The sequence below is a fragment of the Cricetulus griseus genome, chromosome 4, assembly GCF_003668045.3.
Source record: "Cricetulus griseus strain 17A/GY chromosome 4, alternate assembly CriGri-PICRH-1.0, whole genome shotgun sequence".
In the NCBI taxonomy this organism is placed as follows: domain Eukaryota; kingdom Metazoa; phylum Chordata; class Mammalia; order Rodentia; family Cricetidae; genus Cricetulus; species Cricetulus griseus.
In genome coordinates this window covers 105,106,313-105,131,713 of record NC_048597.1, presented here as the reverse complement: position 1 = coordinate 105,131,713, position 25,401 = coordinate 105,106,313, and the positions used below count along the sequence as shown (strand labels likewise).

Sequence of the window (25,401 nt, the reverse complement as noted above, 5' to 3'; positions counted from 1 at the left end):
GACCTTGCAGGAAAGCCATCGTTCTGTTGACAGAGGCACAGAAGGCCAGGCCTCTGTCACTTACCTCTTCCCGCAGGAACACAGGAACACGGGAACATGGAAGTAAGGCGTGGTGAGAACAAGCCAGATGATACCACCAAGCAGCAGGTAAGACAGCCAACCAGGAATGACAGGGCACAGTACACAGAGGGGTTGGGTGCTCCTGTGTCCTGGCGATCAGGACTGCTACCTGCTTGCTGTGGTAGGAAGGCTATGAAAGGCTGAGCTGGAGTCTGCAGCTAGCTGGCACAATCCACCCACTCAGGGTTGGGTGGCAGGGTGGCCCAGGGTGTGAAGAGGCCTAGACACTGACCTAACACAACTAGGACCATTGCTAAACACCAGGAGTACAGGAAACACCATTAAACAACTGTTCTGGGTCACATGATTCCATGGCGCAGCCATGAGCTGACACATGGGTGTACAGTCACCTCAGAGAAACATAAGTCTTCTGTGCATGTACAGGTGTGCATAGCACAAGTTTATTTCATAAAATTCTTCATAGCACTTTTCCCTTATAGACTTAAAATCCAGGACATATTCAAAAGGTTTTACATTGTGCTCAGTTTTAAAAAAAAATATATACAAAACAATCACCAGAATTTGTGACAGACTCCACACGCTAGATGAGAAGCACCATCGAGTCCTGACGACCAAGCCTGAGACTCCATTTACAAATGCAGAGGTCAGTCACAACAGAAAGAGTCCAGGAACTAAGAGGAAGCATGAGGCCATCTCCCTCTGACCATGGCAGCTCCATCCCTGAAGGACTCCAGGATCCCAGCCCATACCTAAGGGGGTTCAAGTGTCCCCAGATACCAGATCCTCAATTAACTTTAAAACATTTGACCTGTTCAAACACTGTGCTATTAAGACCCAGAGATGGTCAAAGACACTCGCCAGCAGAGGGGACTTGCCTTAGCAGAGAGCTCTTGGCTGGCTGGAGTGTCACTCACAATTCCCTAGAATGGTATTCTGGCCATGGCAGACAGTACATGAGCCATCAGCCCAGGGGTCCCAACAGCCAGCTGTGAGGTGACAGGCACGCTGGGCCATGTGTCCTGGCTTCAGCCAGCTCTTGAGAGGACAGTACAGCTAAGGGAGCCAGGCCAGTTAAGGACAGGGAGTTTAAGTATGATTTCACCTTCATAGAGCAAGATGGGACAATGGGCTCATGAGGTTGAAGGCCACATCGCTCCTCCGGTGTGCTGTCACAAAACACCACCAGCCCCACACCTGCAAGCCTATGTGCCGACCTACAGCAGCAGGGCTGAACAAGCCTCAGTGCGCCCTTTTAGTCTCTGAAGGCCAGGCACATCCTGGTTCCCACCAATGACTCCGAAACAGGAATGTTATTTCCGAGCCCACGGAATGTACAGTTCCCAGGGCCAACTGGAGCAGTTGCGGTCTCTAAAGTGTCCCTAAGTTCCATCACATGCACAGCTAGATGGTGTGCGAGCCGTTGGCTCAGAAGTCCTGCAGCTCAGGGATGTTCCGGTACAGGTCCAGGGTCTCAGGGTTGGAGAAGGCCCCCCGGTGCTCCACAGCCCTCCCAGCCATCACCTGCTTCACAGCCACCTCCACTTTCTTGCCATTGAGTGTGTACTGTGGGAAAAGGCAGGAGACAAACAGAGGTATGTTTAAACCAGAGGCGACACAGTGCAGCCACGCCTCAGGTTTCTGCCCACATTTTCTTCCAAAAAGACCCATAAAACACAGTGGCTTCAAACACATGCCACAGCATCTGCAGACACCGTAGAGAACCAATTGTAAAGGACATCAGAAGCAACGCTGACACCATCTGTGGGACCTGCCATGGGATCCCATGCCTGTGTCAAGACCACATGAGCATGTGGGAGTCTCCAATGCTGTGCACTGCACAGACCCACATCCAAGAGCCCTGGAGTGGGCACGCCAGGTGCCACATGGTCCTTGACCAGAGTGACACCACACCTGTCTCAGATGCCACTCCCTCTGACAGATTTCTCCTGTTCCTATGCTTTCTTCAGATGTGAAACAGTTATAAAGACAGACCTGTCCCTGCCTGGAAGGGTGTCAAGAGGACGGGGTTACTCACTCGCCTCACGCTCACACTCGTTCACACTCGCATACTCACTCATACACTGGCTCCCTCACATACTGATTCACTCACTCACACACTCACTCATCCTCACACAGTGTGCACCTCAGACTCTCTTCCTCCCCACCCCCAGGTGGTTCTTGGTCACATCATGGCTTGACTACTCCCAGCATGCCCCACAAAGTCTCACCCAGCTCAGCCCAGCTGAGTCCATCTCTACACATGCTTTGCTCCATCTGCACGGGGAGCTCCCAAGCCCAGTGGCCCCCCATCATCTAATGAGCAGCAGCCTACAGGCGTGGGACGGCAGCCTCACAGCAACTATGGACAACTGCAGCTCACACACTTGCACACATGTGCACATGCATGCCTTTATTCCCCACTACAACCTCAACTGAGCCAGAAGAGGGAGCCTTCAAAGGCCCCTTCCCCAGGCCCCACAAAATCCCCAATACGCACACCTGTGGCTCCCTTCAGAGTTCATGTTCCCACAGCTGTCTGCAGGGCATACTCAGGCCATCAGCCCCAATATGGCATCCCACAGAAGCTGCTGAAAATGCCGTCATGAGGGTGAAGGTGGTTGCTAGGCAACATGGTACCCATATAGAAGTAAGAGCAAGCTGCAGTCACCCCAGCCTTCATAGGCCCAGGTCAGAGACAACATACCGGAATGCCCCGAGTCTCCAGGATGAGGCTGGGCACATGGCGAGCTGACAGGCCAAGGCGAATGGCATCACGGATGCGCTTCACAAGGTCAGGCTGGAAGGTGTGCCCAGATGCCATCTTCAGAAACAGGACCACCCGCTCCTCGCCATCCCTGTTGTACTGGGGGACACACAGGCTGTCCTCCACTTCATCGAAGGCTTCCACTGTGGAAGCAGAAAGGAAACAGCCTCACAGGACTCTCTCTACAGACCACCATGCCATGTCACCAGTCAGAAAGGGAGAGTACAGGGCCACCTGGACTGAGGGATGCCTACATGAGGGCATATGTCATCATACTAAGATGCTACTGACAGGGAGAAAGGTGAGTTCAGGTCACTCACCTGGCTACACTGACCTAGTACTACCTGGGGCTCAGATCTCATCAGCATGACAAAGGAGGCCAATCGCCCCAAGAAGGGTGGCTCTGGGGACTGGGCTAGGACCAAGTGCCTAGGCCAGAAGCGCTGATGTCCTGTACAGTGCTGTGTGACCTTCAGCATTCACACACCCTCTCTGTTCCTCTGTTTCCTTGTCCAGAAAGCAGAGATAAGATTAACCAATGCTCTGAACTTTCTCTGAAGATGTAGGCCAAGTTGCCTTCACCCTTTCTGAAGTTTTAGGAGGTGCGAGTGCGGCCAGAGGGAAGACATATGTATGGAGATCCACCCTCACCCCACTACATGCATGTCCACCCTCACAGACTCTTTGGGAATCAGGGTCCTGGTGCCTGTGGAGCCACCCTGGACCCGAGTGAGAGTAGCAGAGGAGAAGTGCACAAACCAATGTTGTAGATCTCCGAGCTGCCGAAGCGTACTCCATTGGGGTTGAGGGTGCCATCACTGCAGAGGCAAGAGGCGCATGGCTAAAGCATGTGGCAATGCCCCATCCCTCTTGGCAAGCACCACGCCTATCAGTAAGGCTCCTCCTCTAGAACCAACTGCTACCTGCTGCCCTCTCTCCTCTCACTTCACAGGACATGTCCCCCATGCTCAGAGGGCTGGCAGGAGCAGGGGACACCTCACCTCCGGCCCAGCATGACGATGCCTCCTGTCTTAGGATTGATCCTGCAGTAGTCACCATGTGCCCAGATACCTGCAAGAAAGGCACAACAAATCGGTCACACTACGGGGATGGACTAGGATACACCCAGACACACACCTGAGGCAGGGACGGATGGGAAGGGATGCTGGCCACAGATTTGCTAAGTTCAGGAACAAGTAGTGTATGGCTGATCAGGCAGGCACAGAGGCCAGGGAAGGTGAGACAGTGAACCACATGCGTCAAATATGTTGGCACATGCCTCTGACCTCAGCACATATGTAGTCTACACAAAGCCAAACACCCCTGAGGTGACAGAGGGTGTTAGCAGAGTCTCCAAGCCAGGCAGGAGGAATTAGGGCCATAGAGAGGAGGGTCCTCTCCAAGGCAGCCTCACAAGGTAAAGTGCAGTGTTAGCGTGTAAGGGTGGCATGGGTGGCGTCTGGCATAAGTCAACCTGCTGCACACCATCACCCTCCTCGGTCTCCAGACCTCCCTCCAACTGCCACTTCCACTGGAACCAGCATACAAGCCCTGACCAGAGGGCAGGTAGCCTTCAGCCCTCAGCCCTCAGCCCTCTGCCCTCTGCCCTCTGCCCTCTGCTCTCTGCCCCCTCCCCAGTGACTCGTGTGGGTCTCAGCACAGTGCTGGTGGCTGGAGGCTGTGAAAGCAGAGGTGGGTAAGGGTCAACTGAACCCAGCTGCAGATCTTGGGTTGTTTTCAAGCTGGCACTGATGAGATACTGAGAGCCACTGGAAGCTGGAGAAGCCAAGCCCTAGCCAGGCAAGGTGCAGTGCCAGCCTGCTCCCACCTACCAGGGAATTTGGAGAAGTAAGCCTTCCTGTACTTGCTGCCATTCTCGTCGTTCCAGAAGTGCGTGGGCTGGCAGGGGATGGGTTTGGTGCACACCAGCTCGCCACTCTCTCCCCAGACGGCCTTCCCTGGCATACAGGGAGAAGACTGAGCCTGGAATACTCTGACATACACTCCCTTCCTTACGCTCGTACTTAGGACAATTTTGCTGGGTGCAGGCAAAAGTGACCAACCTGACAAAATCCACATACAGCCTAATACCCACCAGCCCCTGCTCTCATGGCACCCCATCTCAATACCTACTTCTCCAAAGTTGGGGTCAGGAGGCCTATGAGTGCAAAAACACACCCTTGGGAAGGGACAGTGTTCTCCATGGGAGAACAGTCACCCCCCCCCGGTTAGGGAGATAAAGAATCATCACAAGCAAAGGACACATCTGTGCATGCATTCTCCCTCCTCACTCCCCAGAAAAATCAGGGAGCCATTCACCTTCCTCATCCCAGGCTTCCACGGCCATGCCAAGGTTCCGGGCTTGAATTTCACCCTTGTACACAGGGATACATGAGTTCTGGCCCATGAAACAGGAGATGATGTCAGTGCCACCTGCAAACAACAGCAGAGGACAGGTGACCCTCAGGAAGAGGTGACCCTTGGGGACAGGGTTCCCTGTCAGCAAGACACATACCTACCTGGATAAGCACCACTCCCACAGACACATGCCTGAGAGCAAGGGCTCCCTTGCCAAGAGAGGCAGCAGTGGCAAAGACTGGGCCCCGCTCTGTGCCTGTCCCTGTGTCTGCTGGTGTCCTGTCTGACTGGGCCCCGCTCTGTGTCTGCCCCTATGTCTGCTGGGTGTCCTCTCTGACTGAACCCCGCTTTGTGTCTGCCCCTATGTCTGCTGGGTGTCCTCTCTGGGCCCCGCTCTGTGTCTGCCCCTATGTCTGCTGGTGTCCTTTCTGACTGAATCCCACTCTGTGTCTGTCCCTATGTCTGTCTCTCTGACTGAACCCTGCTCTGTGCCTGCCCCTATGTCTGCTGGGTGTCCTCTCTGACTGAACCCTGCTCTGTGCCTGCCCCTATGTCTGCTGGGTGTCCTCTCTGACTGAACCCTGCTCTGTGCCTGCCCCTATGTCTGCTGGTGTCCTCTCTGACTGGGCCCCGCTCTGTGCCTGCCCCTGTGTCTGCTGAGTGTCCTCTCTGACTGGGCCCCGCTCTGTGCCTGCCCCTGTGTCTGCTGGTGTCCTCTCTGACTGGACCCCGCTCTGTGTCTGCCCCTATGTCTGCTGGTGTCCTTTCTGACTGAACCCCACTCTGTGTCTGTCCCTATGTCTGTCTCTCTGACTGAACCCTGCTCTGTGCCTGCCCCTGTGTCTGCTGGTGTCCTCTCTGACTGGGCCCCGCTCAGTGTCTGCCCCTATGTCTGTTGGTGTCCTCTCTGACTGAGCCTCCCTACCCAAGGACTTAGCAAATGCTCTCCAAAAGCTGGTGGCATGAAAGCCCAAGTCTTAAGATACTGAGCCTCACCTGATGGCATATACCACACACCTCCCCACAGACACACAGACCCACCGTATACAACTCACATTCACACCACACCTGGACACAAACATACACTGGAACACAGCAGAGTCACCTGGACCACAGTGGGCTTGTGGATCCCAGCCAGGAGTCCTGAGGAGATGCACAGAGTCCATGTGGACACTCTGATCCTCACACTAGGTATCTAGATGCCCTAAAACTATGCTACAAGGATAACCACTTCCTCCTCCAGGTACAGGCAGGTGTGGGAAGGGTTGAGCCACGTGAGTGTCCCTTCTGTGACTCTGTGCAGCTGCTTCTCCCCAGGCAAAAACCTCTGCAACTTTGTCTCCTTTATGTCCACCCCAGGTTCCATGTTCACTGCCACCACGACCAAGGTTTGCTTTAGCTCACAACAGGAATGGGGCAGGGGCCACACCAAGAAGACAGGCCAGGTCCTGACACAGGCCAAGCTGGCTAGAGACACCCAGGCAGCATCCAGGACATCCCAGAGACCAAATCAATGAAGGCAGGATGCACTGCAGTCTCAGGAACAAATGGACCAGAGGACATGAGGTGTGAGAGAGGCTGGACAATAATGGGGCTGAGGAATCACAGGTGCATTGAAAGAGATTTGGATATAAACCTAGCCAGCTCTGAAAGTGTTCAGACCTTCAGAACCAAAAGAAACAGAGCAGCAGGGAGGGCAGAGGGCCGGCACCATAATGCTCTCCCTACAAGAGGCAAATTTACAGAGAAAAGAGACATGATCCATAGATTCCCATGGACCGAGAGAGCACAGTCAAGAGACACTGCTGAAGGGAAGTGTGATGCACCTGAAGTCACGTCCACAGCAGCCCTCTCACACACACACACACATCCCATAGACATACACATGTTCAACCCTTACACACATGTCCTCACACTCGTGCATCCAAACACTCGCCCACACAGAGAACATCTGACCAGAAACACTTCAAGAAAGGGACCTTTCTTGTGGACCCTGAACACTCACACTCTCTCTCTCTCTCTCTCTCTCTCTCTCTCTCTCTCTCTCTCTCTCTCTCTCTCTCTCTCTCTCTCTCTGTGTGTGTGTGTGTGTGTGTGTATGTGTGTGTGTGTGTGTGTGTGTGTGTTATACAGGAAGAGAGAAAAAGGGTTTTGAAAGAAAAAGGCCCCCAAAAGGAGTGGCACTATTAGGAGGTGTGGCTTTGTTAGAGTAGGTATGGCCTTGTTGGAGGACATGTGTCACTATGAGAGTGAGCTTTGAGGTCTCCTATGCTCAAGCTATAAGTCCACTTCCTGTTCCCTGAATATTACGATGTAGCCAGCACCATGAATGTCTGCACACCGCCATACTTCCTGACACAATAATGGACTGAACCTCTGAAAATGTAAGCAAGCCACCTCAATTAAATGTTTTCTTTATAAGAGTTACTGTGGTCATGGTGTCTCTTCACAGCTTAGAAACCCTAACTAAGACAGACAGCCCAAGGACGCCAGGAGGAGAGAATCTGGAACTTGAGTTACAGGTGGCTAAAGCCACCCAACATGGGTGCTAAGAAACCGCACTCTGGTCTTCTTCAAGAATAGCAAGTGCTCTTTAACCCTACAACCTACCATTTGCCATACCACTGCTATGATGCTCCTAACTATGGCACCCATCTACAGCTTCCAAGGGCAACCCCACACTTCCTTTCCCCTGTTCCTCTGGCAGCCATTGTGTTCAGCCCTACCTGAGATGGAGCCAAGGAGTACACTGCTCTTGACGCATCTGTATACATACTCGTAGCTCTGGGCTTTCAGCGGTGAGCCAGTGGACAGGATAGTGTGGAGCGTGTGGAGATTGTGAGTTTCCACTGGGGGTAAAAATGACCAGAGATTAGGCCAAGCCCACTGCCTTCAGCCACACTTACATGCAGGACACAGGATGTCAGTTCCTGGAAACATGGACTGAAGGGCCACTCACCTGGCTTCATGTCCTTCTCCTCCAACACTGACAGCCACTTGGCTCCTGTTCCCAGGATGGTGATACTACGACACAGGTGGGAGAGAAAAACACTTTCAGGCCTCCCGCAGGGCCCCAAAGCTTCCAAGTCTGTTATGAGTAACAGACTCCAGCCACGGTCTCCCACCTCCTGCACTCCTGATTCAGCTCCAGGCCTGCTCTGTCCAATCACATCCTGGTCCGGCAGGGATCCATATGGAACAGAGGCCTGGCGCAAGCAGAGGCCTACGACAGTGAGAAGTGATCAACTCCCTCCAGGGGATAAAAAAGCCACTCACAGTGAGGACTCCCATGCAGGGCTGTCTTACTGCCACATGGCCCTTGCAGATGGGTGACTGACTGCCCTATGTCCCAAGATAGCGAGCTCAGAGCTCTGGCCCCATGTTTAACCAAAATTGTCACTCCTTGGGCTCACCTCAATAAGAAAAGCCAGCTCTAAAGGGTCTGGTCTGAGTCTGGGGAGTTAGAGCTCGTGGCGCCATCTGCTGTTCAGAAGCTGGTATCACAAGCTAGACTTGCTCCTAGTTTTTGGACATGTATGAAAAGCTCTGAGGTCCTAAGGATGCCACTAATCTGCTGATCCTGGCTAGTGCCTCTGGCTAAAAGGCAAATGGGTTTCTTCATTTCTTTTTAATTGCGTTTTTATTTATTTTGTTGTGGGGTGAAGAGCACGCATGTAGAGGTCAGAGGACAACCTGCAGGCTTTGACCTGGGTCCTGGGGATTGAACTCAAGATTTTCAGATGTAGCAGCAGCAAGTACCTTCATCCACTAAGACATCTTGCCGGTCCACACTTAACCTTGTTTTAGTCTCAGGACGGGTTGGGATGGGGCATCCCCCTACCCATCTACCCTGCGCCTGTGTTTCGCACTGACATTGACAGCTGAGCAGAGACTTGAGGGCTGCAGTCCCGGCCTAGGAATGAAGCCACACCTACCATGTTGGGCAGTAAGGAGGTATGCTCCACCAGGGAGCAGGTGGCACCTCATAAGACCACGACTTAGTACTGGACACAGACTCAGTGTGTACACCCTGCATGGGACCAGCCCACAGGTCTATGAGCTCACTGGCTTCGCATGTGTGCATGCACACAACCTGCAGGTCACACTCATGTGTACACACATGCACATGGAATCTCGTGCACACAAGTGCACTTTCACATGTGTACATGCACATATAAAAATAATCTCACACGCATGTATCACACACTACATTGGAGCTTGAAGCCCCAATGACATTCATTTTCCTCTCCATCCCCCTTCTGGAAGCTTCCCCCACTACACCCACCCCACATCAAAACCTCTCTCTTCCTGAAGCCCGGCTCGCAGGTATCAAGGAATACAATTAACCTTTGGCCAACCACAGTCTCACTAGGAAACAGACTCCTCATTAACACTGTGAGCCACGTGTTGGAATTTTAATAGCATGACTCTGGCCAGGCAGTTTTATGTAAAATGTTAATGGTCAGGATTTAAAAACCTTAGCGGTGGGCCAGTTCAGTGGGTAAAGGTGCCTGCCATCAACCTGACAACTTGAGTTTAATCCCAGGATTAGACTACCAACAAGTTGTCCTCTGACTTCTACCTGTACACTATGGCATGCACACAGCCACACACACAATCAATAAGTGTTAAAATGTTAAAAAAAAAAAAAAAAGTCACTAGCAGCTCCTTCTGCTTTCATCACAGTGGTTCTAGCTGGTGGCTGAGCATGACAGAGCAGTACTGCTGGCGACAGAAGTCTGAGCCTCCATCACTGGCAATGAATTCATCCACCAAGTGCTGGTGGAACAGGGTGTCTGGGGTGGGTCTCTATTGACAACATTTTCATAATCCCCAGTCACCAAGAGATGCTCAATGCTATGTCCTGCCCAAATGCGACCTCTGTACCTTACTTAGGGCTCCCACTAGCATCCACCAGGGAGAGAGAAGTGGGCAAGGCCACAGGCAGCCACACCCCTCAGAGGCCACGAAGTACCTACAGTATACCTTTGGTTCCTTGGGGAAGACTACAACAGACAGCTGGACACGCTGTCCCAGGAGGACTTAGTAAAGTAGGTGGGAATGCAGTCTCAATAAGCTACTGTCCTCACATTCCACGTATGTGCCTGGCTGCAGGCACCAGCCTTCTCCAGTTCACTTGAGCCTAGGGATACCCTACATAAACAGCTACCTACACCCTCAGTCCTGCTTGATCTGAGATTCCCTGGAATCACACAGGGAATCACCTATGCTCCACAGAGTACACAGAAGAATACAGTCACTACTCAAGGCCAGGGTGTGACATCGATTGATTGACAGCCATTGCCACTTTACCACACATAGTCAATCAAAACATCACCTGAACTCTTTCAATATGCAATTTCTACTAAAAGGGAATTTAACTAAGAATTTAGAAATAAAAAAAGTAGAAGGAATGGAAGAATGAGGGAGGAAGAAAAAAAGAAAGGCAGGCATCTGAAGGCTATAACTCAGAGGTAGAATTCTTGTCTCACACATGAGGTACTGGCTACCATCCCACTAGAGCAGAACACAAGAGCTAACCCCACTCCTTTGGCCTCTCAAAGTTCCCTCCCTGAGGACCAGTCCTTACTCCACAAGCAACAGGCCGAGGGTGGGACCTGTCTTTACCTCCATGCCCTCTGTTTCCAGCACCCTCCACACCCTTTCAAACAGAAAGACAAAGAACTCTTGGGTAGAAGCTGGGATGTTAGCTCTCTCTCCCTTGGGCCTCCCCCAGCAAGCCAACAATACTGACAGCTTGGGTCAACTGAGCAAGATCCAGGGTACCTACCCTATCCTGTCCACAAGGTCCCACAACACATTGGGTGTCGGGACCAGCGGGGAGCCATCATACAAGACCAAGGATGCTCCTGTGGCCAGGGCTGATACCATCCAGTTCCACATCATCCAGCCGACCTGCCGAAAACAGAGAGACCAGGTTAGCCAGGCAGAGGTGCTGGCCTGGAATCCTAGTGCCGAGGGCAATGGGGAGAGGCTGGAGGACTGCAAGTTTGGAGTCGGCCTTAATTACATTATGAAAGCCAATCTAAACAAACAAAAAATGTTCTAAAAGAAAATGACACAAGCAGGGCCACTGACTATTCCTCCAACTACTCGGGTAAAATCTGGGCAGATATGGAACAAAAACCCAAGGGAGAGAGGAATTCCAGCAGGAATCTCCAACCTGGAGGGCAAAGGGGCACCTAAGCTCCCTTGCATGGACCAGGAAGACTTGCTGGGTATCTGAGTGTCACCCAGCACCCTAGAGTTAGTATCGGGAGATGGGTACATACAGCTGGTGAGTAAGTTCCCAGAAAGCAAGGAATGGTGGTGCATGCTGCAGCAGGAGATCATGGGTTCAAGGCCAGTCTAGTCAACAGAGTTAAGCACCATCTAGCCTGGAAAACTCAGCTAGATGCTATCTCAACATGAAAACAATAAAGGACTAGGGATGTGGTTCGGTGGTAGAGCACTTGCCTAGCATGCTTGAGGACCTGGGTTCAATCCCAGGTACTAAAAAAAGAAACAGATACACCACCCAAGAAGCACTGCTAGATCCTTTGGAACCTCTCCAGACTGGACAGGCACACCCCAACTTCCAACTCAGACACCTCAACTCCCAACTCACACACCCCAACTCCCAACTCAAGCTCTGGACTAGTGCCAGCACCCCCATGCTGCTCCAGGCCACATCCACCTGCCATCCCTTGTACCACCCAGTCCCAGTAGGGGCAGCAGAAGGCCACAGGACACACCGTTGTGTAGTAGAGCAGAATGTCACTGCTCATCATGTTGCCGTGTAGTATGTGCTCCTTCAGGTGCTGGATAAGGGTGCCCTGCAGGAGAGAGGGGGAGCAAGGTGTGGGTGAGGCACAGTGTCCATCTCCCCTTCCCTGAGAAAGCCAACTGGAACTCTCTGGCTCTAAGGACCAGCTTCTGTGTCATTCTGCCATCAGACACCCAAGCATCAATCAGGAAGTCCCAGTACATCCCATCTACCCATGAGCTCTCCGTGCCCATCCCATCAGAGACATACTAACTTCAGGAAGAAGAGAGGTGACCTTCACTGAGGTGGGAAAGAAAGCTCAAGGGCCAAGAGCAGATGTGTCCTTGCTATTGGGCTCTCCTGGGAGAAGATACCTAAACACAGAGCTCAGAGGCACCATGGCAGAGGGAACTACACGGGACATCTCTCACACACCCTCCACTTACTTTTATTCTTCCTTAGTTTTTATTTCATAATCATAAACTTAACTCTGCAATCCAGCTAGACTTGGAGGGGAATGAGAAAAATATGGAACCCAAAGAATTTCAGTGAGAGCAGAGATTACAGGGCATTATGAGCAGATAGAGCAGATGGATACTCTCCTGAGCTACAGAAGGTAGGTAAGAAACCCACAAGTCAAAAAAATTAGAGTTGCCCACAGTTGGAAATGGTGATCTTCTTGCCATTCCTAGACCCGAAATGCTCCATGGCTTCCACAATGTTCATGCCTTCTTTCACCTTGCTGAAGACCACATGTTTGCTATCCAGCCACTCAGTCTTGGCGGTGCAGATAAAAAACTAGGAACCATTGTGTTTGGTCCAGCATTTGCCATGGACAAGATCCCAGGACCTGTATGCTTCAGGATGAAGTTCTCATCCTCAAATTTCTCTCCGTAGATGGGCCTACTGCCAGTGCCATTATGGCGTGTGAAGTCACCACCCTGGCACATGAATCCTGGGATAATTCTGTGAAAGGAGGAACCCTTATATCAAATCCTTTCTCTCCAGTGCTCGGAGCATGAAAGTTTTCTGCTGTCTTTGGAACTTTGTCTGCAAATAGCTCGAAGGAGACGCAGCCCAAGGGCTCACCATCGACCGTGATGTTGAAGAATACAGCAGGGTTGACCATGGCTGCAGGAAGAGGTGACAGGGGACAGCGGTGTCTGCAAAGCAGGCCACCCTCCACTTTTGGTTTCAGTATTTACTAGGCAACAGTACCAGGCTCCAAATCCACAATGCACAGCCTAGGAAACACCCTCCCCGAGGCCTGCATCTGTTCCTCCAGATCCCCCAGGACGGGTCAGCACAACTCCTACCCTGCACATGTACATCCCCAGCAGCTCTAGCTGGAGGGTGGGGCGGGGGGAGCTTCCTTCTCAGAGCTGAGTCTAGCTAGCTAGCACTGTGAGTGTCTACTGCCCACCACTTCACCCTCAGCCTTGCTCTTCCTGTCTCTATACTAGGCCACCTATGAGATCCTGAGGGCAGACTGGGGATGCCACCCTTTGATGTCCTTGGAATGATCAGCTCACTGCCTGGGCCTGGCCCAGATGTGTGAGTGCCAGGCTTATAAGAGGCTCACAGGCTATGGAAGAGCCATGGGGCTGACACAAGACCCCACATGTCACACACCAGACTCATGTCACACACTCAAGAGAAGTCCAATCGAAGGAGGACCTCCACCCAAAGCTGCTGTTGTTTGAATGAGAAATGCCTCCATAGGTTCATAGATGCAAACACTTGGTCCCCAGCAGGTGGCGCTGTTATGAAACCTTCAGGAGCTGGAGCCTTGCTGGAAGAAGTATGTCTTTCAGATTTTAAAGTCTGGCCCCACTTCCAGTTCTCTACTTCCTGACTACCAAGTGGCCTTGTTTTTTTTTCTTTTTTTTTTTTTTTTTTTTTTTTTGGTTTTTCAAGACAGGGTTGGCCTTGTGTTCTATGTTGCCACGCCTTCCACACCCTGATGGGACCTATTAGCCAGGGTAAGCCCTTTTCTCCTCTAAGCTGTTTTTTGTTGAGATATTTTATCACAGCCACAGAGAAGTAACAACCATGCCAGTGTTACACGCCTCTAATCCCAGCACATGGGAGGCAGAGGCAGGTGGATCTCTAAGTTCAAGGCCAGCCTGGTCTACAGAGTGAGTTCCAGGACAGCCAGAGCTACACAGAGAAAACCTGTCTCAAAAAAAAAGAGAAAGAGAAAGAGAGAGAGAGAGAGAGAGAGAAAGAGAGAGAGAGAGAGAGAGAGAGAAATAACAACGGGGTTCAGGAGAAAGCACCTCCTTCCGATCATAATGGATCTGCAACAAGAATGAGTCTTCCCAAGGATTAGACCACCATGCACCTGTCTGTCACCCTCGGGTTCTATGCTCAAAACATAGCATTGCTGTTCTCTCCACATCCACACCCACACCTATCCTTTGACAGTTAAACAGCCATGCTGACTGTGCTCCCTGGGTGGCAAACAAGAGCTTTGGGTTGTTAATTTGTTTGTTTGTTTTGCTTTGCTTTGTTTTTCAGTGCTGGGGACAGAACCCAGGGTACATACATGCTGGGCTGTGGCTTAGCAGCCAGGCATCTGCTGGCTGCTAAGCCACAGTCCTAGCCCTGAATAAGTGAAAGGAAAGAATGGGGCACTGCTTTCTAAGACACTCCCATGGATGTAGGAACCCTAGCAACAAGCCAGTGATGACCTCTGACCCTATAGGGCAACACTATCTTCTCCCCCAATCTGTGCTCACCTATTTTCAAGGCAATGAATTCCAGACCGTGTACAATTACATATGCTAGCTATCCCAGTGTTCAGAGGCTGAGGCTGTAGGATTGCCATGTTCAAGGTCAGCCTGGGCCACACAGTCAGTTATTGTCTCAAATAACAATAAAAACAAAAGAGGGGAGGGGACTCTCAAAACCAGGCAAGATGCTTGGTCAGTTCCCTGGAGATACAAGGGCAGGCAGGATGAGGACAGAAAAAACATGACTCCTCCTATCTGTCCATCTTAAATGCACCAGACAGGAAGAATGGTGACCCATGTGCCCAGGTCCATGGTCCAGACCCACCCTCGTCTGAAGCATTCAGTCATAGAAGAGAAAACAGACTAAGGCCTGGGTATCTCATGAAAGGCCATTTGAGAACACGAGAAGGCCACTGACCAGGCAAGGAGTGAGGCCTCTGGAGAAGCCAACCTCCTGACACTCAGTCTTCATGCCCCGCCCCCAAAAAGCAGGCATCCCTCCTGCTAATTAGTCTCACAGCTAATCTAGTGGCTTTTGAGTGTTTTGGACCACAACCTACAGTTCCATGTAAATCTCAAAGGCCACCCAGCTCCTGCTGGAGTCCATACACATATTACAGTCAGTCAGTCCCCTACAGCCACACCCCTTGCAAGTCTGATAGGCTGACACAACTTGTCCTCTTTCCTACTTGCGTTTTGAAAATGCTGGCAGCTCACCCTCTGAGCTCACAATCCTGGGGGCCCACAACCAGCAGTGTCAAGGTGGTTGGCTCACAGGGTGCCTCCTCCTCAGGCTACAGTGTGCTCTATACTACCTGCAGCCTAACAGCCATCACAGCCAAGAATGCAATGCTCACTACCCTGGGCCAGCTCTGGGTCTCCTGGAAGCATGGCACTCAGAGAAAAGCAGCCCCCTGGGGACTCTGCAGAACAGACTTGTCTGATGACTGTTAAGACCAGCATAGGAGAACTGGAGAGATGGCTCAGAGGTTAAGAGCACTAACTGTTCTTCCAAAGGTCCTGAGTTCAATTCCCAGTGACCACATGGTGGCTCATAGCCATCTATAATAGGATCTGATGCCCTCTTCTGTCCTGCAAGCATACCATGCAGATAGAACACTGTATATATAATAGCTAGATCTTAAAAACAGCATAGGAAAGCCACCTACCCCAGCAGAGTGCACCATGCACTTGGGTGCTCCTGTCGTGCCCGAGGAGAACATGATGAACAGAGGGTGGCTAAAAGGCAGCTGTTCAAACTCTAGCTGAGGTGCCTGCGCGCCTGTCCCACTTGCCAGGAAATCATCCAGGAACACACTGTAGGCAGGAACATGAGAAACCAACAGTGAACATTCCAGAATGCCAGAAGAGGCCTGCTGATTCTGCCCCCAGCTAGATATGGCCCAAGATCCCTCCTCATCTACCAGAAGAGCCTGGAGTACTGGCTCACCTGGTACCCATGGATGCTGACTGAGTATGGGAGCCCAGTGACTGAGGAAGGGAAAGGTCAGACTCCCAGATTCAAGATGGCTAAAGGGGAAGTCACCAAACATGAAGATTAGGTGCCCGAGTTTCTTGCACCAAGGGCCAGCTCTTTAGAGACAACCCCTTCCCCACCCAAGACAATCCTCTCTACACTTCTGGGAAGCCTAGCTCACATCTAACCTATCACTGTCCACAGGCCCCAGGACCAGTGTGGACCAGTCCACTTCCTTGTTCACACTTCACCTCCTGATGAGCAGCCCCAGACAGGAGTGCCTGTCCCATAGCTGAACCTGAAGGCTTCCCCACCCTGGGGCAGGGGCAGAAGGGCACAGCAGGAAGGTAAAATAACTGGCCCAAAGCCACCACAGCAAATACATATCACCCTCATTTATTACATCATGGGGCCTACAGCAGCCATGTGTAAATATCTGACCCAGAATAAATACAACTAACTCAAGCTGTTAACTAAGTTCTGCCCTGCCTCAACCCACAGCCACCAGAAGCCACCAGATGTGGGTGGCCCAGAACCACAGAACAAACGGGAACAGCAGGTCTCCGTTTTCTGACAAATCAAACTCTCTCTTCTAAGCAAGGAGGTGGGATGTCATTAAACTCAGCAATTTGCCGAGGCTAATGACACTGAAACCCGCCCCACCTGGCATGAGAAGACATGCCTCAGAGACCAGGGACAGGGAATAGCTTTAAAAAAAGACATCCAACATGGTTCTGACAGCCGCACCCCCACATACACCTCCTCCGAAACCCTATTCTGTGAAGTGCCAGTTTAATGGACACTTCCCACAGAGAAAAGCCCTTTCTTTCAAAGGCACCATAAATCACAGTAAATAACCATTGCTTTTGTTTCTCTCCTAAAAATGAAAAGACCAGGGGAGGCTCTGCCCTGCATGTGCTCTCTGGACCAGCAGTTCACTGTTCAGGTTTATCTGTGACAGCCAGCAATCTTAAGAAAACGATGGCAGCGGCTGGTGCCTGGGGTTGCGTGAGGGGACAGACGGCTCAGCTGGTTATACAGAAAAACCAACCAGTGGATGTGGTTCTCCTGACCACCTCACTTTATATCAGTTACTGAGAAACAGAAGTCCCTGGCTCTCCTCATCTCTGCACCACGGCCTCCTCAGACACACCAGGGCTAAATCTAGGGTTACATGAATGAGACCAGATTTCCTCCATTTGGCTGTAAGTTATCAGGACAGCAAGCTGCCTGAGTCCAGAGGAGCAAATACTTAGGTCAGCTCACAATGCACTCACACACAGCTATCTGTGGTCATAGGTGGCTTCAAGGGACAGAATCCACTGGACCTCACAGGGACACACTGTTACCCATAGCTAACTATGCACTTGTCCCAGCATTGACCTATTTAATTCACAGAAGGATGTACCATCGGCACTTAAAGGATGGCAAGAACACAGACAGGTGAATTACTGGCATGGGCCACCCAGCTGGGATCAGAACTCAAACAGGAGACTCTTTTTTTTAAAGATTTATGAGTGCTGTACACATGTATGCCAGAAGAGGCATCAGATCCCACTATAAATGGCCAGGAGCCACCATGTGGTTGCTGGGAATTGAACTCAGGACCTCTGGTAGAGCAGCCAGTGCTCTTAACCTGCTGAGCCTTCTCTCCAGACTCTTTTTGTTTGGTTGGTTGGTTGGTTTTGGTTTTTCAAGACAGAGTTTCTCTGTATTGCTTTGGAGCCTGCCCTAGAACTCACTCTGTAGACCAGGCTGGCTTTGAACTTACACAGATCTGCCTGCCTCTGCCTCTGCCACTGCCACTGCCACTGCCACTGCCACTGCCACTGCCACTGCCACTGCCTCTGCCTCTGCCTCTGCCTCTGCCTCTGCCTCTGCCTCTGCCTCTGCCTCTGCCTCCCAAGTGCTAAGATTAAAGTCGTTGTGCCACTAATGCCCGGCTTCTCCAGACTCTTATTTCCAAGTCTTGCCAAACTGCTCTTAGCCCTCAACATTCTTTCCAGGTAGCAAATGCCCTCCCTGTGAAGGACAGACCTCAAGGCCCAGTCAGGAGCACAAGAAATATCAAACATGAATCTTGTCTATCAAATACTATAAAACATGTGTTTGATACAAAGAATTCAAATCTTTCATGCAAGTATTTTAATACCCACCCACCCACTAAAACCTTTGTTTACCCAAAAACTCTTACTGCATTCTAGGAATTTGGTGACCTAGGGCAGAGACCCCTTTTCTCCTTGAGCAATGGCACTCTTCCCTTCCTCCTCCATTTCCTGTGCACCAGTTCTTTCCAGGCTAGCAAATCCAGTGAGACCGTGAGGTCAGAGCCCAGCCAGCGGGGAAAGGACAGTCACCACCTGAGTTACCAGCGCACATCTTCTGCATCAAAAGTAAAGTTTGCCTCGTCAGGACACTTGGGGCGGAGTATTTCTTTGCACCCTGATTTATTTCTAACAGAGGCAACCACCCCAGATCTCACAGAGAAGCAGCCAGGCAGCTTGCAGCTCCTGAGTACTTCCATTCCCTCCTGATGGGTGGATAGACTGTGTCCTGTGGGCCTAGCGGCCAGCATTTCCCCACCCACAGGTACGTCTCATCTTCTGAAGCAGACTGCACCTGTGGAGGTCAGAACACATGCTTCACATCCTTCAGGGCCCCAGACAGCACCCTGCAAAAATCAGGGAGTCCAACGTCACTCGCTCACTGCCTGTCTTGATCCTCTCCTCACAGAGGGCACAGGGGTAGGGGGTTGGGGAGGGCTGCCATGTCCCCACAGCCCCTCCTCACAGCCTCAGATTTTAGCCTGGGAGGTGGGGAGCACCTGCCAATAGCATGAGCTAAGGCTGAGTGAAAGATCCCTGCAAAGGTAACCAGATCCCTTCAACTGTCCCCAGAAGGTCAAAGGGACCACAACAAAAACAGACACCCTTGACCTAACCCACTGGCAAATTACCAATGTCATAAAGGAATGAGGCCAGGCAGTGGTTGAACACACCTTTAATCCCAGCACTGGGGAGGCAGAGGCAGGTGGATCTCTATGAATTTGAGGCCAGGCTTGTCTACAGAGCGAGTGCCAGGATGAGGGGGGGAGAGAAAGAAGGGGTCAGCAGCAGCCAGGAACAAATAACATTGTTTCCCAGCGTCCTGGAGGACGAAGGTTCAAGAACCCCAGAGGGACTAAAATCTGCAGGTCCTTGGCCCATCTGCAAAAGGGGACACTGGTGGACGGTGGTAGCACATGCCTTTTTTAATCCCATCACTTGGGAGGCAGAGCCTGGTGTATAGAAAGAGTGCCCTCAGGATGTCCAAAGCTACACATACAGAGAAACCCTGGGGGAGGCGGGGACAGGCACAGAGCAAAAGGACATGTTCCCAGCCTTAAGTCGCCTCTAGAGGACACACAATAGAAATGCTGTGTAAACAGTGGCCCTAATAAGGTCTGCACAGGCTCAGGGCAGACGCAGGTGTTTCCCAAATGTTTACCATCTGTAGGTGGTCATACCCACAGATAAAGAACCCACGGATTCAGGTTAGCCACATACACTGCACATCCATGTCCATCCACATAGCATCCACATGTAAGTACAAACCCAAGTGTGCCACATGGGTGACACAGGTGAGCATGCCTGTGCACACAACATAAGTAACACCAGCCTGCTCTGCCCAATCCAGGAAAGCAGTTCTGGTGCCTTCCCCGACCACAGCAAGACAGTAAGGAAGCTGATGGTTCCTGCCATTTCACTGCTGTCTATTCTGGAGAGACTCAGTATGGGGGCCTCCCATGCTCCATACCACAATGAGGGTTTCAGCTAATGGCTTCCCCACCTCAGATATATGGACCTAGTCTGGAGAGTGGTGACTCCTCACCTGTTAGGGATCTTGGAAATGTCTATCTTCTCCCTTGGGAGGACATAGGGGATCAGCACCACTCTCTGAAGGTCAGGAAGTCCTGAAGGAGGGGTGGACAAAGTCAGGCCCAGCTGTCATCTGCACATGCACCCAGGGCAGGACCCCAAGTACCTTTCACAACTCGCTGCAGCTTCTCCAGGTGGCCATGCTCCTTGCCATTGTAGACAACAGCCTCCACTGAGAAGATAAGTTTTGGCTGAATTTGAGAAAACCGGTCCAGCACACCCTGAAAATGAGAGGATCGGTCATCGGAAACTATAAACGCAGGAGGGAAAATGTCAGTCTCAATGCCGAGCAATGCCACCTGTCCTCAACGCTTGCAGCCAATACAGGCAGTCCATGCAAATTCCAGTCACATCTAGGAAGCCATGGCCACACCAAGGAAGGCCTCGATGTTAAAAAAGCCCAAAGACTCGGAAGCATAACCTAAAACAGAAAATGTTCCAACTGCCCCCACAGAAGGCCCTCACTGCACAAACAGCTTCTCACCCCTGCCCTCCACAAACAAATGCCATCTGCCTTGCAGAAGAGTGCAAGATTCTGTGAAACCTCATTGTAAGAGGAACCTGCATCCTCCTGCAAGTGTTCACATTCTCCTGTAAGCATACACGCTGCCCAGGAAGCCCTGGCTGGAGGAGCAGATTTACCCACAGAACTGCACCACACAGGGAATCCACTGCCCACCAACGGTAGCCCTTTCCTACCACCCATACAAATCTACATAGGCAGGCACAGCCATGGGACCCTTAGGTGCACTCCCCACAAGGGGAACAGATAAAAGCACTGAAGCAGACTTCCTTAGCCCCCACCCCACCCAGGATGGCCAGGAGGCCATCACTGTTAGCAAGGCCAGGGAGGCAGGGGGAAGGCTCCACCCCTCTGCCCTCTGTGCTTCTGCCAGCAGCTGCTCAGAGGACACCTACAGTGACACCACGAATCACAGACAGGGTCCCCACCTGACTGCAGGCCCAACCACCTGCAGAGAGACCATTAGGTTAATTAGGGCCCTAAGTGAGACTAATTAGCTGCTCCAGTGCTCAGTGTTTCCAGACCTCCCCTCTGGGTGACTCTCAGCAGGGAGAGGCGCTGGCTCAGCAGGAATCAAAAGGGGAGGGACAGAGCTCAAGGTGCCCACCCCCTCCAGTGCTCCAGCAGCATCCTCTCAGCCTGGCCATCTGCCCCTGACAGCCCACCTGGAGCTCTGATGCACCCTAACCCATTGTGAAGCTAATGGTTCCAGGACTGAGTTCACCTCAATGCTGTCATTTTCCCAGTGGCACACTGATGGATAGGGCAGAGCACAGTGTGTTCACTCCACCTCCCGTGTGTCGGGCACTTGCCAGGAACCCACCAGGGTCCCCACTCTCCCAAAATATGAACAAGACTGAACAGCCATGGGGAAACGACAGCTGGCGTTGCTTCTGGTTGCAATTCTAAAGGAGAGTTCACAATGTAGACGTCTCAAAGGAGGTACAGGCAGGGCCCTGCTGCTCATGCCTGCCAGCCCAGCACTTAGAGTGAGGAGTTCATGAGTCCAAGGTCAGGCTGTGCTCAGAGTAAGACTTTCTCAAAAACAAACTGGCTGCTGAGCCAGCCAGAGGGTGTAAGTGCTGGCAGTACTAGCCTGACGGAGTTCAATCCTGGAAAAGACAGAACTGACTCCAAAAAGTTGCCCTCTGACCTCCACAGTCGTGTTGTGTCATGCATGCCACACAGACGAAACACACAGTTATTTTAAAAAATAAGAATAAGCCAGGCATTGGTGGCACAGGCCTTTAATCCCAGCACTCGGGATGCAGAGGCAGGTGGATCTCTGTGAGTTTGAGACCAGCCTGGTCTACAGAGCGAGTTCCAGGACAGCCTCCAAAGCAATAGAGAGAAACCCTGTCTCAAAAAAAAAAAAAAAACAATAAATAAATGAATAAATAAGAATAAGAATAAAACTTAAGGGCCGGGTGTGGCAGCATACATCTATGATCTCAGCACTCAGGAGGCAGGCAAATGGATCTCTCAGTTTGAGGTCAGCCTGGTCTACAGAGTAAGTTCCATGACAGCCAGGGCTGTTATACAGAGAAACTCTGTGGGGGCAGGGGGTGGGGGTAAAATTTAAAATGAAAAAATGGATTAGTATAATATAAAAAATTATTAACTTTTATAAAAGTACCATATAAAAATAGTAAAACCTATTTTTCCCCAATAAAATAAAATTCTTACCAAATCTGATTGAAAAGAATATCATTATCCCTGGAAGTCACTCACACACAGCTCACACAGTGTAGCAAGCCATGTCCAAAGTGTGGCTATCACCTCAGAGAGTTTCTGACTGAGGAACCATCACCACCTGCCTACCAGTGAACGCAAGTGTGCGGTGCTGTGAGGTCTCACCTTCACAAGAGAAGTCCCTGTGAGGGGCCGTCAGCCCCAGCGGTTCACTGAACCCCACTGTGGTACTCTGGTCAGAACAGAAGGGAAAGGGAGATTCCCCCTGGAGTGATGGAGACCCAGATTTCCTGTTCCACTCTTCCTTCCCCCCATATGAAAGTCCCCTTTGCACCCAAGACTCTCCCAGGACAGGACACCAGGAATGAGAGCCCTCTCCATCCTCCATCTGTGAATAAACCTGATTCTTCTCCAACTCTTGACTTCCAGACACTGGCTTTTGAGAGGTGAGCATCCAGGACCTGGTGCAGCAACAATGGTACCCTACACCTGTCTCCCTCCAGCCTCACTCACCCTATATACAAAGGGGGCCCCAACACTTCCAGGACCCCTGGACACCTGCAGCACAGACACAGGTGCCTGACCTGGTCTTTACTATAGGAAGCATTCAACCACACAAGCACAGGAACTCTGTGCCAGCTCTGTGACTGAGACATGACTATGAATGGAGAGCCCTTGGTTAGGTGGTAAGAAAACAGCTGCCAGTAAAAATACATAACAATGTTGAAGCCCTTGATCCATAGGCATGTTCTAAGCCTGTCACAGTCATGCCCCGCTTTGACTCTCATGTTACCAGGACTGGGGTATGTTACTGAGAAGAAGAACTGATTTAAGAACTTCGAGCAGAGCATGCCAAGAGGCCAGTGACACCACTGGGACTGCACCTGACCCCTAAGTACCTGGGCTCCCAGCTGACAGACTGCTCTGTTGAAGAAACACACAGAATAGATGACAGGACAGAAGTGGGTGCTGAAGCCCCTGGGCAGATCACATCAGCACCTAGAAGGGAACCCCACAGCCAGGCATGGGGCCAGGGATGGTGTGCAGACAGAGGGAAGAGCAAGTCTGCTAGAATGCCCAAGGCCTATGAATCTAGCCTAGGGGGGGTGTTAGCAGGTGGTAGGGCCTTCATCTCAGAGGACCATCTCTGAGCTGGCCATAGGAGACCCAGCAGCCAGAGGCCTGAAGCCCCCAGTCTCAGTGATAAGGCCTGAGACTCAGACATTGAAGACACACACCCCCAGAGCTTCAGTGATGAGGCCTGAGACTCAGACATCGCAGAGGCACCCTTAGTCGAAGTGCTAGTACTCAGACAACAAAGACGACAGGCATTTCCAAATCAGAGTCTGCAAGTCACAGCTGAAGCTCTCCTGGCCGGGCAGGTGAGGTAGAGAGCTCAGAACATATGAAGGAGCAGTCGGCCTGCTGAGGTCTCCAGAGCTGTGCCAACTGCCTTGTGCTACAATGAACACCCCGCCACCATGGGTCTGACCTGAACCAGTGCTTAGCAACCAATCAGGTATTGAAACCAGTGGCCCATGCTGAGTCACACAGACGGCCATCCAAAGTGAAGACAGTGGCTGTCCTATTTACACACAAAAAACATTCAAGCAGCTAAAGTGTATAGCGAGAATGAGGGCAACAGGCTGTGGGCTGAGCCCTAAGCACGTGGGTCTTAAGAGGGTGGCCTCCCTGATGTCTCTAAAATCACCACCAGTTTAGAAGAAAACAGAAAAACCCCAAGTGGCGGGCAGGTATGGCACTGGGTGGGTCACCTCCTATGGGGTAGTCGCCTGCAAGCCCACACGTGTGTGTTCCACAAAGCACAGCAGAGCCCTAGCAGTGCTAGGGAGACTGAGACAGGACAAAGTGAGGCACCATGGTGCATGTCAGAGCGGTGGACCTGCTCCCGCTCCAGAAACCCCTCCCGGCTGGTTTTCTGAACAAGGGTGGCCAGTGTCGGGTAGACACAGACTGAGCAGTAGCTTCAACGCCTTTGGATCTGTCCCAGGCCACAGTTCCCAGGGAACAGGTGTGGAGATGCGCAAACAGCAGGCCTGCCAGAGGATGCAGGGCCCTAGGCCAGGGGCCAGCAGGCAAGGGGCTGCCTCTGAAGCCTTTCATGAAGATGCCATTTATCTGTCCCAGGCCATAGCTGCCAGGTCCCCTGGCAGGCAGCTGTAGGCTTGCTTCCTGTGTAAGACAGGAGAGAGGAACAGTAAAAGGAGACTCTCCCTAGAGTCTGAGGCTGAGTGGCTAAACACAGCATAGCAGCAGCCTCTTCCTGTCCAACCAGAGATACAGCCAAGGCCCTGAAGTATGGAGGACACAGTGGTGGAGCCCTGCTGCCCCCTAGTGTCCACGGCACCAAACAAGCATTACACACCAGCCAGCAGCCAGCAGCTGTGACTCCACACTGCAAGAAAAACAGCCAGAGAAGCCACTCACTGGAAGCCAGTCCTTTGGAATCACAGGCCTCTAGTGGTAACATCTGCCCAGGAGAGGGTACTCCAGTCCACTAGTGGGCACACCCCCACCCCCACCATCAGAAGTCAATTCTGGAACTCTGCCTCAGGTCCACAGCCCCCACACAGGTAACCCCAGTTCTAATGACAAAGTACCCTATCCCTCCTAGTGAGCAAGAGACATGGTTAAGAGGGTCCCTGCCACACAGGCCTCCTGTGTCCTCTCAACCCAAAGGTACACTGAGGGTCTACATCCCAGGCTCTAGACTTCAGATGGGCAGGCTTACATCAGAAGGCCTATCTGTCTCTTGGCCACCTTCTGAGGGACCCAAGCAGAAAAGCATCCCGGGCCACCTTGTTAGAACCGCCCATGAGGACTCCATGGGCTCCAACTAGATCATAAAACCCCATGGTAGACCCTAGGGCTGGTAGGCACCTGTGGAGTTTCAATCTAAGCCAATCCTTGCTGATCCCAGATAGTCCTGGGGTTGGTTATACGTGGGAAAGGGCACAGGAAGTGGAAAAGGACACATGAGCATCACCTTAGCTCACTGGGTCATGGACCAAAATGAAGGGGGCCCTAAGCAATCAGCACTCCTCCTCCACAGAAGATGAGACGGTAC

At 51.7% G+C, this 25,401-nt stretch overlaps 1 protein-coding gene and 1 pseudogene across 3 annotated transcripts in view; both read right to left on the bottom strand.

Moving 5' to 3' along the window:
- Window positions 1-488: 488 nt before the first annotated feature.
- Aacs (acetoacetyl-CoA synthetase) overlaps window positions 489-25,401 on the bottom strand; it is a 43,836-nt gene continuing 18,923 nt past the window's right edge. The window contains exons 6-18 of one of the 3 annotated variants that reach the window (XM_027413860.1): window positions 20,205-20,319; window positions 20,052-20,133; window positions 15,874-16,021; window positions 11,959-12,039; window positions 10,995-11,119; window positions 8,163-8,227; window positions 7,930-8,052; window positions 5,165-5,278; window positions 4,678-4,803; window positions 3,847-3,916; window positions 3,605-3,663; window positions 2,786-2,988; window positions 489-1,644 (exon numbers count right to left, since the gene is read on the bottom strand). In XM_027413860.1, coding sequence (XP_027269661.1) covers window positions 1,507-1,644; window positions 2,786-2,988; window positions 3,605-3,663; window positions 3,847-3,916; window positions 4,678-4,803; window positions 5,165-5,278; window positions 7,930-8,052; window positions 8,163-8,227; window positions 10,995-11,119; window positions 11,959-12,039; window positions 15,874-16,021; window positions 20,052-20,133; window positions 20,205-20,319 — 1,449 coding nt within the window. In that variant the 3' untranslated portion in view covers window positions 489-1,506. Of the gene's footprint in view, window positions 1,645-2,785; window positions 2,989-3,604; window positions 3,664-3,846; window positions 3,917-4,677; window positions 4,804-5,164; window positions 5,279-7,929; window positions 8,053-8,162; window positions 8,228-10,994; window positions 11,120-11,958; window positions 12,040-15,873; window positions 16,022-20,051; window positions 20,134-20,204; window positions 20,320-25,401 lie in introns of those variants that run through there. The other 2 variants (XM_035443346.1, XM_035443347.1) reach the window with 2 other exon arrangements.
- LOC107978934 lies at window positions 12,427-13,098 on the bottom strand (annotated as a pseudogene).